This window comes from Erinaceus europaeus, chromosome 21 (genome assembly GCF_950295315.1).
Source record: "Erinaceus europaeus chromosome 21, mEriEur2.1, whole genome shotgun sequence".
Lineage (NCBI taxonomy): Eukaryota > Metazoa > Chordata > Mammalia > Eulipotyphla > Erinaceidae > Erinaceus > Erinaceus europaeus.
In genome coordinates this window covers 21,541,406-21,559,169 of record NC_080182.1, presented here as the reverse complement: position 1 = coordinate 21,559,169, position 17,764 = coordinate 21,541,406, and the positions used below count along the sequence as shown (strand labels likewise).

The 17,764-nt window shown below is 44.9% G+C and overlaps 1 protein-coding gene across 2 annotated transcripts in view; it reads right to left on the bottom strand.

The window, feature by feature from the left end:
• Positions 1-10,843, bottom strand: part of CMTM8 (CKLF like MARVEL transmembrane domain containing 8) — a 104,436-nt gene extending 93,593 nt beyond the window's left edge. Inside the window, exon 1 of one of the 2 annotated variants that reach the window (XM_060180490.1) lies at positions 10,488-10,843. In XM_060180490.1, coding sequence (XP_060036473.1) covers positions 10,488-10,634 — 147 coding nt within the window. In that variant the 5' untranslated portion in view covers positions 10,635-10,843. The remainder of the gene's footprint in view (positions 1-10,487) is intronic. The other variant, XM_060180489.1, reaches the window with a different exon arrangement.
• Positions 10,844-17,764: the final 6,921 nt, after the last annotated feature.

Below are 17,764 nucleotides of genomic sequence, written 5' to 3'. Positions count from 1 at the left end.
TTTATTTATTTTCCCTGTTGTTGCCCTTGTTGTTTCGTTGTTGTAATTATTATTGTTGTTGTTACTGATATCATCGTTGTTGAATAGGACAGAGAGAAATGGAGAGAGAAGGAGAAGACAGAGAGGGGAAGAGAAAGATACCTGCAGACCTGCTTCACTGCTTGTGAAGTGACTCCACTGCGAGTGGGGAGCCCGGGCTGGAATCCAGACCCTTATGCCGGTGCTTGCACTTTGTACCATGTGCGCTTAACCCGATGCACTACTGCCCAACTCCCTTATTTTGTTTTCTAAAGTCAGAAAGTAACATTCTCTTAGGGGTCAATCAGGGTATCTTAGTCTGGTCTAGAATCTCTACTAAAGAATCAGTAAGGGCAGGAGTAGCTAGCATAATAGTTATGCAAAGATTTTCATGTCTGAAGCTCCCGAGTTCCAGGTTGAATTCCTGCACCACCATAAACCAGAGCTGAGCAGTGCTCTGGTTTAAAAAAAAAAAAAATAGTGGTATCTGGGCTAGAGAGATAGCACAATAGTTATGCAAAGAGCCTTTCATGCGTGAGGCACACAAAAGGCACAAAGGTCCCAGGTTCAGTTCCCAGCACCACCATAAGCCAGCGCTGAGCAGTGCTCTGGTATTGTTTGTGTGTGTGTGTGTGTGTGTGTGTGTGTGTGTGTGTGTGTGTGTGTGTGTGTGTGTGTTATCACTTTTTACTGTATCCAAGAAATATCAATTCTAAGTAGCCACCTGGTACAGGTATTAAAACATGAATGAAACAGTACCTTAAAGTACCCCCAAAAACTTCATCAAAAAACTTTTGGAAATAGTTAATAAATTCAGTAAGGTAGCAAAAAATAAAATCAATAAAATCAATACACATGAATCTGTGGCATTTCAGTATATGGGAATCAGAAGAAAGGGAAATAAAAGATTCAATCCCATTTACAACCAAAACCAAAAAGATAAAATAATTTGCAATGAATCTCATAAAGGAGATGAAGTACCATTACAAGGAAAACTATAGGATAAAAGAAATACAGGGCATATAGAGATGAAAAGCATCCCTTGTTCCTGGATTGGAAGCATAAGCATAAGCATTATTAAAATGGCCATTCTACCAAAAGCAATTTACAATTTCAATGCAATTCCTATCAAGATTCCAATGGCCTTTTTTCAAGCAAATTGAACAACCTGTCCAAAAATTTGTGTAGAACTACTAGGAAAAAATATGGAAGTATCATGCTTCACTAATTCAGTTTATACTACAAAGCAATAGTAATCAAAATAGCATGGTACTGGACTAAAAATAGACACCGGGCTCAATGGAGCAGTATAGTATCAAAAGTCCAGAAATGAGCCCACACATATACAACCACCTAATATATAACAAAGGAGCCAAAACCATCCAGTGAGGTAAAGCAAGGGAAAATTGGACAGTCACATGTAGACAAGAGAAACTAGACCACCACCTGGCACCATATACACCAAAGTGAAATCAAAATGGACCAAAGATTAGACCAGGAACTCTAAAATTTATAGAAAAAAGCATCAGTGAAACTTTGCAAGATCTTCACATCAAAGATGTATTTGGAGATTCAACCCTATGGGCATGGGAAATAAAAACAAAAGTAAATGAATGGGATTATATGAACATAAAAAGTTTCTACACATCAAAAGCAAAGTACACAAGGATAACTAGGCAACCCAGTAAATGGGAAAGATATTTGCACATAAAACAAGTCACTGATATCAAATAGCTATGCAGAATTGGTACAGATCTACAAAAGAAGTCAAAACAACCCAACAAAAAAGAAGAGAGACACATGGCCCACAGACACATGAAGAAATGTTCCACTTCACTTCTCATTAGAGAAATGCAAATTAAAACTACACTGAGATACCATCTCACACCTGTAAGAATGGCTTCCATTAACAAACCAGGAAATGGCAGGTGTTGGAGAGGTTGTGGTGAAAAACGAACTCTGCTACACTGCTGGTGGCAATGCAAACTGGTACGGCCTCTTTAGAAGACTGTATACAGAGTCCTTAAACAAATATAAATGGAATTACCAAATAATCCAGCAATAGTCCTCTTAGGCATTTATCCAAAGGACACTCAAACACTAACTCAAAGGGACATATGTCCCCCTCTGCTCATAGCTGCATTATTCACAATAACCAAAGTGTGAAAGAAGCCTAAATGTTGGGAGTCCGGCTGTAGGACAGCAGGTGGCGCGAAGCGCAAGGATAGGCTTAAGGATCCCGGGCTCCCCACCTGCAGGGCAGTCGCTTCACAAGCAGTGAAGCAGGTCTGTAGGTGTCTATCTTTCCCTCTCCCTCTCTGTCTTCCCCTCCTCTCTCCATTTATCTCTGTCCTATCTAACAATGACGACATCAATAACAACAATAATAACCACAACAACAATGAAAAAAACAAGGGCAACAAAAGGAAAAATAAATAAATATTTAAAATTTTTTTAAAAAGAAAGAAGCCTAAATGTCTATCAACAGGTCACTCACTGTATAAAGAAGTTATGGGATATATATTCCATGAAATACTACTCTGCAATCAAAAAGATGTGTTCTTTAGGACAAAATGGATGGAACTGGAAGTGCTTCTGCTTAGTGAAATAAGAGATAAGCGACAACTAGCAGATATTTTCATTCATATGTGGAATCTAGAGAACTGATACATATGAACTTGCAAAAAAAAAAAAAGAAAGAAAAGAAAAGAAAGCTGTAAGACTTGTGGGAACTATGGTGGTTATTTTTGGGAGGTGGGAAGGTAGAAGTTCAGCACTCTAGAGGTAGGTGGGTGTGGTGTGGAACTAGACACTGTAAGCTTACAATCTTGTAACCTATTAATCACTAATTAAAAAAAACAAAAGTCAGTATCTTAAAGTAAAAAAAGGGAGGGTAGGTGTGTGGTGGCAACCCTGGTTGAACGCACATGTTACAATGCAAAAGGACCCAGGTGTGTGAGTGTGTGTGTGTGTGTGTGTGTGTGTGTGTGTGTGTGTGAGAGAGAGAGAGAGACAGAGAGACAGAGAGACAGAGAGAGAGAGCATATATTACAATGCACAAGAACCCAGGTTTGAGCTGCCAGTCTCTACCTGCAGGGGTAAAGTTTTGTGAGTGGTGACACAGTGTTGCAGGTGCCTCTCTGTCTCTCTCACTCTCTATCACCCCTTTCCCTCTTGATTTCTGGCTGTCCCTAACCAATAAATAAATAAATATAATAAAATAAATAAATAAACTTCTTTAAAAAAACATACTGGAGAGTCAGGTGGTAGTGCAGCGGGTTAAGCGCAGGTGGCGCAAAGCACAAGGACCGGTGTAAGGATCCCAGTTTGAGCCCCTGGATCCCCACCTTCAGGGGAGTCATTTCACAAGCGGTGAAGCAAGTCTGCAGGTGTCTAGCTTTCTCTCCCCCTCTGTCTTCCCCATTTCTCTCTGTCCTATCCAACAACATCAATAATAATAACTACAACAATAAAACAAGGGCAACAAGGGAAAATAAATATTAAAAAATTAAAAAAATAAAATAAATATAAAAAAATACTGTTTAAGATGATCCTTCATTTTTTTTTTTTTTTAATTCTAAGAGCTTTTCAAATTTTCAAAGGAATTTTTTTAAGGTTTGTTTATGAGAGAAAGGGAACCAGAGCATCACCCTGGCACATGTGATATCAGGGGCTGAACTCTGAACCCCATGTCTGAGTCCAAGGTTTTATTGATTATGTCACTTCCAGTATCACATCAAAGATATTTTTAACTAAATAAGCTCAAATTACTGATAAGTTTATGTTTATTTGTTACTTGTTTTCTGAATCTGTGACTGTGTGAGCACTGCTCAGCTCTGGCCTATGGTAGTGCCATGGATCAAACTTATAGCCTCCAGAGTCTCAGGCATAAAAATCTTTTTTGCATAATCATTATGTTCTCTCCCCAACCCTATTGATGACAGTTTCAACTAGCAGAATTCTGAGGAAAGAACTTCAGAAATACAACAAATCCCTTAAATGTATGTATCCTTTGATGTAACTATTCTACTTTAAGAAACTTTCCCTAGGGGGCTGGGTGGTGTCGAATCTGAACATATACATTACAGTGCACATGGATCCAGGTTCAAGCCCCTAGTCCCCCTAGTAAAGCAGTGCTGCAGAAGTCTCTCTCTCTCCTTCACTATCCCCCCTCCCCTCTCAATTTCTCTCTGTCCTATAAAATAAAATAAAATTTAAAAAGCTTTTCCTGAAGATCACAGTACACATATGAAAGACAAAGAATGATCTCCTTAGCACTAACTAAATTAGTAAAACCTTGAAATATATTGTTTTAATTAATTTATTTATTTGATAGCTCGAAAGAGGTGAGAAAACCAGAGCACCACTCTGGCACATGCAGTGCCTGGAATCAAACTTGGGACCTCATGAACTCAAGTCCAACACACTACCCATCATTCTACCTCCTGGGCCACAAAACATGTTTGTTTTAAAATAGAAAACTGAGGAAATAGGGGCCAGCTGGTGGCGCACCTGGTTAAGCACCCATGTTACCATGCGCAAGGACCTGGATTTGAGCCCCCACCCCCGCCTGCAGGGGGAAAGCTTCACAAGTGGCAAAACAAGTCGGTAGGTGTCTCTCTCCCTAGCTCTCCCTTCCCTCGTGATTTCTGGCTGACCCTATCCAATAAATAAAGATAATAAAAAGAAAAGAAAAGAAAAAGAAAACTGAGGAAATATAGTACCTCCAAGAAATAAAGTGCAACACAACAGAAAACTGTAATAATGCTAGAGGTCAGAGACCCTGTAAAATGCTCATACAATGGTAAGTGAAAAGTGGGCCACAAATCCGTGGAGAGAAAAGCATATATAATATAAGTAAAGCACAGAACTTATACACCTAAGGCACCAGAGGCCCAGGTTCGATCCTTGGCATTGTCATATGTCTGAGGTAAGCAGTGCTCTAGTCTCTCTCTCTGCGCTCTCTCTCTCTCACACACACACAAAACACAAAACATATACATATGTTTGTTGGAAAAGTCATAACACATTTTTGCATAGAAAAAGTCCATCATGTGGTCCAGGAGGTGCCTCAAGCAGGAGGTACCGAGTCCGGTCCCCAGCAGTACATGTACCAGAGTGATGCCTGCTTCTTTAACTCTCTCTTTCACCCCTCCTATCTTTCTCATTAATAAATAAAATATTTAAAAAAAGAAAAAATGCATCATGACTTTTCCAACAGCCTAATATTTTAAAACAGCCTAATATTTTTTAAACAGTATATAATATTTTAAAACAGTATAAAACAGAGTATTAGAAACACACTGAGAAAATGAAAGACAAAAAATCAATTTGGTTTTGTGGGGTTTTGTTTGTTTTGTTTATTTTGTTTTTTACCACAGCACTGCTCATCTGGGTTATGGTGGTGCTGGGTATTGAATCTGGGACTTCAAAGCCTCAGACATGAAAGCCTTTTTGCATTGCAACTATCCTACCTCCCATGTCCAAAACTCAAGTTTTAAAATATCCCCCTAAACAAAAGCTCTGAGATCTCCTGAATGGGAAAGTTTATCAGATCCTTAGTCTAATGGAAGAAAATGGTCTCAGATGAAAGCACATTATTGCTGGGGGAGGGTAGTTCAGCTCTCTAGAAAGAAAGAAAGAAGAGTCTAAAAGTTTCCAGAAAGGGGAAGGGGAGAGAAACAAGAATTGCCACACTTTTTGGTTAAGGAATCAGAAATGCTAGGAGACAGTAGAGAAACAAAACATTAAAAAAAAAAAAAAAAAAAAGTAACTGCTGATGTTTTAGCTGTATGTAAGTTGAGTCACGACATGCTGAAAGCTGCACAGCTCAATCTGCCTGTATCCTCCTTTCTTAGGAAACTGCAGAAGGCTGTGTGTCCCATCCTGGGGGAACGAGACAAGACAGAGGACACTAAGGCAGAAGTCATGGGAATTGGGAGGAGTAGGGTTCTGACCCAGGAAAGCCATCAGATTCACCCAGGTGAACTATAGGTGGAAGCAGGCCAGGGATCCCCAGAAATTGACAATGAAGATGACTATGGTAGAATATCTTATCTCTCGAAGTTTCTTGAAAAATGAATTAAATGGGAAGAGAGATATTAACTCCAAGGAAAAACATGAAGTTGAGCAGGAAAGGTTTGGAAATGCTCAGTAGCTACTTAGTGGTCAACTGTCAACAGTGCCCAAAAGCCAACACCCTTAATGATTTCACTCAAAATGTAATGGGAAGCCAGCACAGAATACCTATAACAAGTTTGCAAAAGAGATGATCCAAGATTGCTAATGCCTCCTTATCCAAGAGTGAGATGTCAATGAATAATGCCTCCGTGTGTGTGTGTGTGTGTGTGTGTGTGTGTGTGTGTGTGTGTGTGTGTGAGAGAGAGAGAGAGAGAGAGAGAGAGAGAGAGAGAATGGCATTATAAACATGCTATTTAGAAACCTTAGAGACTTGAATACTGAGTACCCCTAAAATGAGAAGAGGGAGCCACACTTTTGCCTTTAAACCTGGCCACATATATCTATGTCGAAAAATGAAAAGTAGGGACTAGGTACCTGGTTAAACGCACACATCTCAGGGTTCAAGCCCCTGGCCCCAACTGCAGGGGAAAAGCTTCACAAGTGGTTACGTAGAGCTGCAGGCATTTCTCTGTCTCTTTCCCTCTCTATGTCCCCCTCCCCTTTCAATTTCTCTGTTTCTATCCAATAATAAATAAAAGAAAGCTTTGCAAGCAGTGAAGCAAAGCTACAGGTGAATCTCTTTCCTTCTCCTCTACCTCTCCTTTCAATCTTGCTTTCTCTGTCTCCAGCCAAGAAAAATATGCACTCTACTGGGTGTGGCACTGCTCAATCCTGGCTTGCTTGCTTGCTTCCTTTCTTTATTTTGAGATGTCAGATATATATATATATAGTTGTACCATTCCTGGGACAACCTTTTCATTCTTTTAAAAAGTTCATTGGCCCACTCTCCAAAGGGTAAATATACCCTGTCACTTGAGAAAGACTGGTCCTAAAATGAGTAAAGCCTAGAATGTTCCTAGCTATGACTATGGACTGTGAGTTCAGACTGGCGGGGATACAGAGGTTGTACAGGCACCTGTGCTAAGTATGGAGAGACATGGGCCCTAGGTTAGATAGATGGGGTTTACAGTTAACAGTATTTATATACTTATCCCATATTTGGGAGATACTCGCTGCCCTGATCCAGCTTTCTAGTCCTATTTCCAACTCTGATACCATCTTCCCAGACTATACTTTTAGCCCACCTGCATGTTAGCTATTGGGCTCAGGCAAAAATTACTAAAGTCATGGGTCCCTTGGAATATACCTAGAATAGATTGCCTAGCTTCTTCCAACATGAAGACCCCAAATCTCATATACAATACTCTTACCCTTAGGTTCCTGCTTACTAAACAATTTATTCTGCTTTACATCTTAATACTTTTTAGCCACCAAGATGCAGATGCCAACCTGACTTCCCTGGGCAGACCTCACCAATTTCACCAATTTTCACCTCCCCAGAGGAAAAGATAGAAATAGGTTGGGGGTCTACGGTCATACCACCCTGAACACACCCAATCCCGTCTGATCTCGGAAGAAATAGGTTGGGGGTATAGATCAACCTGTTAATGTCCATGTCCAACAAAGGAGCAATTACAGAAGCCAGACCTCCCACCTTCTGCACCCCACAAAGATCTATGGTCCTTACTCTCAGAAGTATAAGAATAGGGAAGCTTCCAATGGAGGGGATGGAATGTGGAACTCTGGTGGTAGGAATTATGTGGACTGATACCCCTCTTGTCCCAAAATCTTGTCAATCATTATTAAATTACTAATAAAAAATAATTCAGATAGAGAAAGAGAAGAGAGGGGCAGAGGAGATAGCACAAAGTTTATGCAAACAGACTCTCATGCCATAACCCTAGGTTTATGCAAACAGACTCTCAAGCTCCATAGCCCTAGGTTCAATCCTCGGTACCACCACAAAACAGTGTTCTGGTAAAAAAAAAAAAAAAAAGGGGGGGGGGATAGCATTATGGTAATTCAAAGAGACTCTCATGACTCAGGTTCCAAAGTCTCAGGTTCAATCCCCTTCACCACTATAGGCCAGAGCTGATCAGTGCTCTGGTAAAAAATAAATAAATAAACAGAAAATAGAACATGTTTGAGAAAGAGAGAGAGGTACCACAGCAAAGCTTCCTCTGGTACCCCAGCACTCCCATGTGGCCTCAGGGCTCAAACCCAGGATGATCACATGACAAGGTATGCACCTTACTGAGTGCACTATTTTCTGGCCTCATTAGCAGTGATTTTTAATGATGAGATAATGGGTCGTTTACATTCTTTCTTCATTTTTCTCTTTTCCAAAAAGATGTGCAGTACTTATTATGAATCAGAAAACGATAGTTTCCTTTTTGCCTGATTCTAATCTACCCCACAGAAAACACCTTGTCTCTGCCACTTCAGCTTCCATCTGCTCTGCTGGAGCAGGGAGCCTGACAATTCCATCACACGGCAAATATTTGTCGAATTCCTATAAGCCAGGCCTTGCAAGGTGATTCCAACAGCTTCAGTTTCCCACTGGGTCACCTGAAGTCCTCATAAGCAGCTCAGGAAACCAGCTGGGGGCCTGGCTAAACTAATGCTTCCTGAACTTTCTGTGCACTGAGTCACCTAAGATTTATTTAGTAGATCTGGGGAGGAGGTTGAAACTCTGGAGAAGCAAGTGAGTTACATGAGCTGCAGAAGTTCTGCTGGAGATTTCTCAAAAGAAGCAGCTGAGCTTTCAACCATCTAAGCACCATGCTGGCTCCATTCCTCATGTCCATGTAGACTGCTCAGCTGTGGTTTATGGTGGCACATGGGGTTGAACCTGGCACCTTACAGCCTCAGTCATCGGAGTCTGATTGCATAACCATCATGCTACCTCCTCTGCCCTAAGCCAGATCTCAATGACACCATGTTTCAAAGGAGGTAAGTGAACTATAGTGGAAGGGATGTTGGATAGACCGCTAGAAGGGACACCTCTTAGTTGCTAATAGCAGAACGCCCCTCCCCAATGCAGGAAGGCCTGGCTTTGAATTGGGCACCACCAGCTCCCCCTGTTTCTGCTCACTTAAAAATGAGGAGATAGCATAATGGTTATGCAAACAGACTCTCATGCCTCAGACTCCCAAGTCCCAGATTCAATCACTGGCACCAGCATAAGCCAGAGCTGAGCAGTGCTCTGGTAAAAACAAACAAACAAACAAACAAACAAATGAGGAGAGCAGGGGCCAGGCAGTGGTGTACCTGGTAGAGGGTACATGTTATAATGCACAAGGACCCAGGGGTTCAAGCCCCAGGTGCCCACTTGCAGGGGGAAGCTTCATAAGTGATGAAGCAATGAAGCAGGTGTCTCTCCATCTATCTCCTCCTTCCTTATTGATTTTTCTATCTCTATCCAATAAATAAATAAATAAAATACTTTTTAAAAATGAGGGTGGTGGGAGTCCTGCGGTAGCGCTGCAGGTTAAGTGCACATGGTGCAAAGCACAAGGACCAACATAAGGATCCCGGTTTGAGCCCCGGGCTCCCCACCTGCAGGGGGAGTCGCTTCACAGGCCATGAAGCAGGTCTGCAGGTGTCTATCTTCCTCTCCCCCTCTCTGTCTTCCCCTCCTCTCTCCATTTCTCTCTGTCCTATCCAACAATGACAGCAATAACAACAACAATAAAACAAGGGCAACAAAAGGGAATAAATAAACATAAAAAAAAAGAATGGACTGGGAGATTGCTGTTCAGATTATAGGAGGGGTACTGAGTTATCTAAAGGGTTTGATTCTACCCAAAATAGCAGTCAACAAAGGCTGCGGTCTTTCCTCAGCCGGTAAGGACTGACTGGGACCCCGGGGGTGAGGGAGACTTTAGACTTTATTCCCTGTGCCCCACTGCCCCGCGATTCTGAGCCTCCACCGCGCCACGCAGAGTCCCCGGGAGGAGCTGTATGCGCTTCTCAGAGCGGCTGAGGCCATCAGACTCTACTCTTTCGAATTCACCGCAATCTGACTACCAAGGAAGCCGTTTAGAAAGGAGAAAGACTCCTCCTCTTCCCCAGATCATTGTAGAGTTTAGCTTTTAGAGAGCGGGCTGTGCATGTGGAGATCAGGTAAGGGGTGACCCAAGCGGGCACTCATTTGCAACACGCTCCCCGGCCACCAAGTAGCCTGCTCCCGGGACAGACAGACTCCACCTCCACTGACCACCAGCACCGAGAGCGCCCCGCCACGTGGATCTGCCCCCCAATCCTCGCAGGAGAGCAGAAGGCAGATGGACTTAGTTGGGAAAGAGTTTCTGCATTTTGGGAAGAAGGTGAGGTTGAGCAAAAAAAAAAAAATTAATAAGAAAGGGGTCCTTAAAAGCCCGCCCGCGGCTCTGAGCTGGCCCCAGCCCCGCAGCGCCGAGTGTGCCCCCGGCCCGCGCGGCACTCACGATCTCCGCCACGATGAGGAGCCCGGGCGGGGTGCGCAGGAACTCGCGGTCGTAGGCGAAGCTGCTGCTGCTGGTGGAGAAGTTCTCGGCGAACGAGCTGGCGGTGGTGGTGACGGTGTGCGAGCGGGCGCGCTGCGTCTCCTCCATCGCCTCGCCGGGTCCGGGCCCGGGGGCCCCAGCGCGTCCGGCTCGGCCGTGCGGCCCTGCGCCCGGGGACGCCGGCGAACGGGGCAGAGTGAGGGGGGCGCCCGCCGGCGATCGCGGCGGCGAGCGGGCTCCGGGAAGCACCGGGTCCTGAGCCGAAGAGAAGGAGGAGGAGGAGGAGAGGAGGAGGAGGGGACCTGGCTAGGGGAGACCCGGCGGCGGAGACCCGGAGGAGGGAGGGGCGGTGGCGCGGGGCGGGCGCGGGGCGGGCTCGGGGCGGGCGGAGAAGGGCGGAGAAGGGCCGTCCCCGAAGGCGCCGAGAGCCCGCGCGCTCACTTCACCTGTTGTCCGCGGCCGCGCGGCCGAGAGGGCGACGGGTCGCGCCCCCGGGGGCGGGGCGGGGCGTCCAGAGCGCCGGGTCCCCCGCACCGGCCACACCCGCTCCGGGCCCGGCCCCCGTCAGCCTCCGCCTCCCGCCTTCCACCTGGCGAGACTTCGGGCGGGGCTGGGGGCGCGGGGCGCCCGGAGCTGAAGTAGAGACTCTAGTCGGGGGGCGGGGGGGGACGAGGTATCCTGAGCTGCCCGACCCGCGAGCCTGGAGCGAGCAAGGCCGCGGGGACCGCCCCGGAGCCCGCCCGAGCGTCTCCCCCTCCCGTTGCGGCCGCCTTCAGGGCCGGCGCGGCTTCCTTCCCCTCCTCCCGGGAACAATCTGAGGAACCGACTCGGCCGCAGACCCAGACGAGGAGACGCTCCCAGGCTCACGGGCGCGCGCGCGGGAGGCAGCCGGGGCCTCTGGCCTGGTTGAACCCGCCTGACCCGTCGCCCTTGGAACCGAGGGGGAAAGTTGAGCAAATGGTGGGGAGGGGGGTGTAAAGTGAAGTGCGTTTAGGATCTCTTCCAGGCCGCGGGCGGACATGCGGCGCCCAGGGAGGGACGCAGCTCTGGCAGGTGCGGGGAGACCTGAGTCCCCTCCGGGTCTCTGAGCCACCTCTGCTCTGCAGCCCGCTGGAAGCATCCTTGCCGCCTTGTGTGCATGAGAGAAAAGCAAGAAACCGGATACTCTATTTTTTAAAAAATATTTTATTTATGTATTTATTCCCTTTTGTTGCCCTTGTTTTTTATTGTTGTTGTAGTTATTATTGCTGTTGTTGATGTTGTCCTTGTTGTTGGATAGGACAGAGTGAAATGGAGAGAGGAAGGGAAGACAGAGAGGGGGAGAGAAAGACACCTGCAGACCTGCTTCACCACCTGTGAAATGACTCCCCTGCAGGTGGGGATCCAGGGGCTTGAACCAGAATCCTCATGCGGGTTCTTGCGCTTCGCATCACCTGCGCTTAACCTGCTGCGCTACCGCCCGACTCCCCTGGATACTCTATTTCATCGAAAAGTAGAGGAAAGGGCAGGGATAGCTAGCATAATGCTTATGCAAAAAGACTCTGATGCCTGAGACTCCAAAGTTCCAGGTTCAATCTCCCGCACCAACATAAACCAGAGCTGAGCAGTGCTCCGGTAAAAAATAAATCATATATATATATTTGACCTAGCACGTTATGACTGGGCTCTCCTCAATCGCTATCGAACAGGCCATGGCCAGTGCGCCACTATGTTCCATCGCTGGGGAGCCAGAGACAACCGAACTGCCCCTGCAGCTCCAGACAGACTATGACCCACATAGTCAACGACTGCCACCTCTCCAGATTCAAAGGAGGTCTCGAAACTTTACATCAGGCTCAACCTGATGCTGTTGACTGGCTACGGAAGAAGGGCAAACGCTAGAAGAAGATATATATATATAGAGAGAGAGAGGAGGTATTGAAGGATTTATTCCAAGGCAGGCAGATACAACACACACACACACACACACACACACACGACAGTTTGTCTAAAACGTCCTATTTATTATTCTAACGGAGAAAAAATCAATAGCTATTTAAAAATAAAATAAAAACAAGGAACGATATTTCCATGGCATTTAGTTTGGTGGTGTGTGTTTGTGTCTGTGTACGCAAGAGTAGAGGGGCAAGGGAGACTTTGAAGATCTATGCCAAGGCAGGCAGATAGATAGAGATATACTCACATAAGGGACAGTATCTCTACAATGTCTTACTAACCTAACTGATTAAAAAAAAAAAAAGCTATTCAATAATAAAGTAAAAAACAAGGAATTCGGCATTGGTGACAAATAGTTTGGGGGGGGGCAAAATGACTAGTAGGGTCAGCCCCACGAAATTCAGGGTTTCCCTGTATGTATGCCACTGAGCACCCCTCCCCAATCCAGTTCTTTTAAGCCTGGGCCCTAGCAAGGAGAATTGACTGAAAGGAATAAAAGTTAAGTCTTCAGAAGCAATGCAGAGTTGAAGGTTTAGAGAAATTTTGCCCTCCGTTACATGCCGAGCATCTTGGGCTGCTGGGTAAATATAACAAAACTTTTAAAGATACCACTGACCCCCAGAGCAGTGGTTCTCAAAATTATTGTCCTAGACCAACAGCAGCTTTATTTCCTTAAAACCTTAGAAATGCAAGCTCTAGACCCCACCCAGAACCAGTGAATCAAGCTTTGAGAGGACAGGTGGGTGAAATAGCTCACTTGCCCCCTATAGGACCTTGCCCTCAACTTGGATCAACAATGGTAGAGAACATTCCATCCTCCGAAGGGAGGATGGACAACATACTCTATGCTACACCTGAGGAAGATGGGTCAATATTGGGCAGCTTGGAATGTTCCTACTCATGACCACAGAATGTGAGCTCAGATCTACAGGTATGCATTGGTCACATAGGTTCCTAAGCTGAATATGGGCCCCAGATTACATCAAATTGTTGGAGTTTATAGTCAACAATATTTGTACACCTTTCTCGTATTAAGGAGCTACTTTCTTCCCTGATCCAGTTTTCTGTTCCTTTTCCAACCATGACATCATCTCCCCAGACAATAACTTGGATCCACCTGTATATCAGATTTCAGGATCAGGGAAAAATAAAAACTAGTATAGCAATATAGCCCTTTGGAATATAACTAAAATATACCTTCTAGCTATATGGAGTAACTCCCAACTCTTCATCTGCACTATTCCAGCCTGTAAGTTCATGATTGATCAATAATTTGTTTGGCTTTGTATGTTAACTCTCTTTTCAACCACCAGGTTCCAGATGCTAGCAGGATGCAGACCAGACTTCCCTGGACAGACAACCCCACCAGTGTGTCCTGGAGCTCCGCTTCCCCAGAGCCCCACCCTACTAGTGAAAGAGACAGGCAGGCTGGGAGTATGGATCAACCAGTCAATGCCCATGTTCAGCGGAGAAGCAGTTACAGAAGCCAGACCTTCCACCTTCTGCACCCCACAATGACCCACAATGACTCCTAGAGGGTCAAAGAAAAGGAAAGCTATCAGGGGAGGGGATGGGATATGGAGAGCTGGTGGTGGGAATTGTGTGGAGTTGTACCCCTCTTATCCTATGGTTTTGTCAGTGTTTCCTTTTTATAAATAATAATAGTAGTAGTAGTAGTAGTAAAAGAACTAGCTCACTTGGATAATGCACTGTTTTGCCATGTTTGTAACCCGGGTTTGAGTCTGACTGCCACCACACTAAAGAAAATTTCAGTGCTGTGGTGTCTTTCATATATATTTGTGGTAGACAGTTTTAATATTTTATTTATTTATTGAATAGAGAAAGAGAAATCCAGAAGAAAGGGGCAGAGAGAGGGTTAGAGAAAGACACCTGCAGCACTACTTCACTGCCTGTGAGGATTCTTCTTCCCTACCCCTCCCCAATAGGTGCGGCTCAGGGGACTGAAGTGTGGTCCTTGTGCGTTATAGCATGTGTGCTCTATCAGGTATGCCCCTCCTGGCCCTTGATGTGGTCTCTTTCTCTTTCTCTGTCTTCTGCCTCTGCCTGTCTCTACTAAAACAACACAAGCAAACAAAAATTTTGAGAGGAGAGCCCTGGAAACTGCTTGAACCAACTCTGCTGAAGTGGAGCCCTGCCTCCCCAGATCCACTAAGGAAAGAGAGAGAGAGAAAGGCTGGGAGTATGGATCGACCTGCCAACACCCATGTTCAGCAGAGAAGCAGTTATAGAAGCCAGACCTTCCACCTTCTGCACCCCAAAATGATCCTGGGCCCATACTCCCAGAGGGATAAAGAATAGAGAAGCTGGGGGAGTCGGGTGGTAGCGCATCATGTCAAGTGCACCAGGCACCAAGCGCAAGGAACTGCGTAAGGATCCCGGTTCAAGCCCCCGGCTCCCTACCTGCAGGGGTGTCGCTTCACGAGTGGTGAAGCAGGTCTGCAGGTATCTATCTTTCTCTCCCCTCTCTGTCTTCCCCATCTCTCTCCATTTCTCCCTGTCCTATCCAACAACGATGACATCAATAACAACAATAATAACTACAACAACAATAAAATAAGGGCAACAAAAGGTAGCATTAAAAAAAAAAGAATGGGAAGCTATCAAGGGAGGAGATTGGATATGGAGCTCTGGGGGTGGGCAATGTATCTTATAGTCTTGTCAATATTTCCATTTTATAAATAAAAATTAAAAAGATAACATGCTGCAGTGTGAGAGCTACCAGTGTAGAGAGCTGATTCAGCTGGTAAAATAAGAACTATGCACACACATAATGACTGGAGAAGGACGCTATGGCTTCATGCATGGGATTCAGCGAATTCAGGAAGACAGGAAGGAAGCCTAGACAACAAACACTATTTCTGTAAAACAATGGGTAATTCCTTGTCTAAAAAATAAAAAACCTTTAGGCCAAATGGATTTCAAACCATGTTTTTTTGTTTCTTAATTTAGAAAGATAAAAGTGTATATATACTATTGATCTCTAGCACCCTTAGTGAGATCAAGAGTGGTACTTTAATCAAATACATTAATTTTCTGCTATGAAAATATATGGGTGACATAAATGTGTGTTTGGCTTATCTGTTGTAGTGCAGTGAACACTGTCCAAACATTGGTTTTGGTTTAAAATAACAACCTCCTTATCAGGATCAAGAATGTGAATTAGGAATTTGGGCCAGACTTAGCTGGCAGATTCTTTTGCTACAAAAAAAAAAAAAAAAAAAGGCTTCATTCACATCTGTTCACTCACTTTAGTGCTAGTCTACTTACCTCCCCCTGCTTTCCCCAAAGTTTAAGCTTCTGCATAAGATGATAAACTCTGAGTAATTGGACTTCCAAGAGGAAATGTTTGGGAGGGGCAAAAGAACAAGGCGTCCAGCCTAGAAAGCAGTAACATTTCCGCCACAGTCGACTAGTTACAGTCAGGAACAGAGCACGCTAGATTCAAAGAGAGGGAAATGGACAGCACCTGTGGGTTGCAGGCACTGAAAAGAATTACACCCCACTTAAAATAAAGATGGCAAGTCAGGGGGCTGGGCAGTAGTGCATCTGGTTGAACACACACATTACAGTGTCCCCATCTGCAGGGGGGAAGCTTCACTAGTGATAAAACGTGGCTGCAAGTCTCTCTCTCTCTCTCTCCTCCCCTTCCCTCTCAACATCTATCTCAGGCTTGAGTCTTTTTTGCATAACCATTATGCTACCTCCTCAGCCCCTCAACTTGCATCTGTTTCCAAAATAAATTAAAAAAATATTTTTAAAAGAGATGGTAAATTGTATCACATCGGGCTTCCCCCCCCCCCTTGCCTCCAGGGGTTATCACTGGGGCTCAGTGCCAGCACTATGAATCCACTGCTCCTGGCAGCCATTTTTTCCTCTTTTTTTCCCCCTTGCATTTTATTTGATAGGACGGAGGGGAATTGAGAGGGGAGGAGGATACAGAGAGGGAGAGAGAGGGGCCAGGCGATGGTGCACCTAGTTAAGCGCATACATTACAGTGAACATGAACCTGAGTTCAAGCCCTTGGTCCCCACCTGCAGGGGGGAAGTTTCATGAGTGGTGAAGCAGGGATGCAGGTGTCTCTCTGTCTCCCTCTCTAGCTCTTCCTTCCTTCCCAATTTTTCTGCCTCTATCCAATAATAAATAAAATAACATGATTTTTAAAAAAAATTAAAAGAGAGAGGGAGAAAAAGGGTGGTCCAGGAGGTAGCCCAGTGGATAAAGCACTGGACTCTCAAGCATGAAGTCCTGAATTGGATCCCTGGCAGCACATGTACCAGAGTGATGCTTCTCTCTCTCTCTCTCTCTCTCTCCCATCCCTCTCATTAATAAATAAAATATATTAAAAGAGAGAAAGAGGGAGAAAGAAAAATAGATCCCTGCAGACCTGCTCACTGTTCATGAAACCTGTCCCTGCTGCAGGTGGGGAGCAGGGATTCAAACTTGAGTCCTTGCACATAGTAGTACTATGTGCACTTAACCAGGTACATCACTGCCCAGTCCCTAAAGTCAGTCTTCCTACCAAAATAATTTTCTACAAACTTAAGAAGGAGGGAGTCAGTGGTAGCACAGCAGGTTAAGAGCATGTGGCTCAAAGCGCAAGGGATTAAGGATCCTGGTTCAAGCCCCCTGCTCCCCACCTGCAGGGGAGTCACTTCACAAGTGGTGAAGCAGTTCTGCAGGTGTCTCTCTTTCTCTCCCCGTCTCTGTCTCCCTTCCTCTCTCCAATTCTTTCTGTCCTATCCAACAATGACAGCATCAAGAACAACAACAACAATTATAACTACAACAATAAAAAAAAAAAGGAAGCAACTCTTGGTTTTTAAATCTTTCGACTTCAGAATTGCAAAGCAGTAATTAGACACTGGCTAACACCAAACTGACAGCTTCTCTCCAGTTGCTTCCTAAGTTCATATATTCATGCCTGTAACCTTCCTGATTAGTGTCCAATATCATCCTTCTCTGGTCCATGTTGGTCTTCCTACAAGAATTATTGTCCTGAAACTCCAACCTCAGATCTGGACTAAAATTCCAAAGTGCAAATGTGAACATGTCTAATATATATGGAGAGAGAGAAAGAAACAGCGTCACTCTGGTACATGTGCTGCTGGGGATCAAACTCGACACCTCATGCGTGAGAGTCCAGTGCTTCATCTACTACACCACCATCTCCCAGAGTGCAGTCAAGCCCATTTCTTCCCACTTTCCCCTTACCATTACACTCTGGATATGTTTTCATAAGTTTCTGTGGGTGTGACCAATTTATGTGCATAATGGCCTCCCAC